We start from the raw sequence: 1804 nt of genomic DNA, 5'->3' as shown, positions 1-1804 counted from the left end.
TATACAAAATAATTATTCATAATACATACACCTAGGTAAGATTCTGTCCTGCGACCAGGGGTGCTGTGTGATATAGTTCGTTGACTGATTCTCATCAAAATAAAAGACGGTTTTATACGTTTGATAATATGAATAATAATGAGGGTACACGTTTACATGTGAGCTACATGTGTTGAGGAGAAACACAGTACAGCGTGGGTTTTTTTTGTTGTTGTTGTTTTTTGTTGTTTTTTGTTGGTTGTTGTTGTTTTGTTGTTGTTTTTTTGGGGTGTAAGTGTTTTACGACGCTCGCAACTGCATAAGGTCATGTGAGCGCGTAAGACACACCAAACATTTTCGGTTTGTAGTAAATTTTGAGTGTCGCCAGGGTAGCGGCTGAAGCCTACTCTTATCGATTACTTGCTTGTTTTAAAACAAACCACGAGATCTATGTCGTCAACAAACCAAGATCCTTCGAATGACGTCTGTGGTCTATTTGACCGGCTCTTTACCTTTGCCCACAAACGATTCTTGAATGGGGAGGTCTATGTGTGTCACAACACTGATGTGGTTAGTAGGGGAGGGAGAGACGTGTGCTCAGGAAGTGATAATGGGAAAAGGAGTGGGAGTATAGGGATGTGATGTAAGTATGCGATTGGAAGGGGGGTTGGGTGAAGGGAAGAAGAGTCCACGTTCTCTTCTTTCAAGTCTTAGCATTCTTTGCGAATCGCCGAAGAAGTACCCGCTCCATATTTGGTATGGGCAGCTCGTAGCAGACGTACATGCCGGCAGACAAGAGGAAGGTCACCAAGGTCATAGTAGAGAAGATACTGATGAAATACGAGGTGCTCACAAACGGCAGGCTTTGGGCGCTGGCCGCGTCTGTCTTCAGCACCACAACGTGCATCACGTAGACACAGAAGGACAAGCGACCCAGAGGTAGCCACGCCCGCCAGGACAGGAATTTGTTCACTGGTCCCCCGTATCCATGGTGACAATTGTAGATGAGCCAAGCGAGACAGATTCCCCATGTGGATCTAGCCAAGCCGTTGTAAGCCCCGGCCAGGTAGAGATTTATGCCCTCTTTGTATCCTCGCTTGACGTAGCTGTGTTGTCCGTAAAGCACCGCTAGAGCCAGAGCCGTAGCCACTGCCCACCCACACGCGTTGACAACTCGTGGGATCGTCTGCTGCTTCCCCTTCTGCTTGAACAGCAAGAAGCCCAGCATGATCCCGACAACGTAAGGACCCATCCGGGAGAAGACCGGGAAGTAGTACAGATTATCTCGGAACTTGTTCAAAGGTTCGGTGTGACCCTCCACAAAGGTCACATCCGTGCCATACCGGTAGACGACGGTGAGAACGAAGGGGATCACGGAGGTCGCCACGAAGAAGAACGCCGCGATGATGTAGCCGAGAACAGGTCTCCGGAACAGAGGGACGATGATCAGAGGACTGAGGAGGTAACACTGCATGTCGGTGGCGAGGTACCAGCACCAGCCCATACAGCCATTGAGATTGGGCGCGAGGTTATTTACGTAGAACAGGTTAGCCCACCAGGTAAACCTGCAGGCGTTTTCGTTTATGGCTGTCCGCAAAGGGCCGTCTGTCAGATGGGGCGCCACGAAAGTGTCCATCACCAAGGCAGCCATGTAAAGAGGGGTAATCCGGAGATATCTGTGCAGGACGAAGAAAAACCAGTTTTTCTTGCCTCCCCTTTTCTCAAGTTCCTCCAGTAAGTTGAAGGCGACCAGCAGGCCTCCCAGGACGAAGAAGGAGTCAACGCTCAACGTGAAATTGTTTACAATCTGAGAATAATAATAATA

At 48.7% G+C, this 1804-nt stretch overlaps 1 protein-coding gene across 1 annotated transcript in view; it reads right to left on the bottom strand.

The window, feature by feature from the left end:
• Positions 1-217: 217 nt before the first annotated feature.
• Positions 218-1804, bottom strand: part of LOC101846512 — a gene marked incomplete in the record, with an annotated part of 12205 nt that continues 10618 nt past the window's right edge. The window contains 1 exon segment of the mRNA XM_035970490.1: positions 218-1786. Within this exon segment, the coding sequence (XP_035826383.1) occupies positions 683-1786 (1104 nt within the window).

Source organism: Aplysia californica, unplaced genomic scaffold, assembly GCF_000002075.1.
Source record: "Aplysia californica isolate F4 #8 unplaced genomic scaffold, AplCal3.0 scaffold00272, whole genome shotgun sequence".
Classification (NCBI taxonomy): Eukaryota; Metazoa; Mollusca; class Gastropoda; order Aplysiida; family Aplysiidae; genus Aplysia; species Aplysia californica.
The sequence above is the reverse complement of the archived record's forward strand: the minus strand, read 5'-3'. Positions and strand labels throughout refer to the sequence as shown.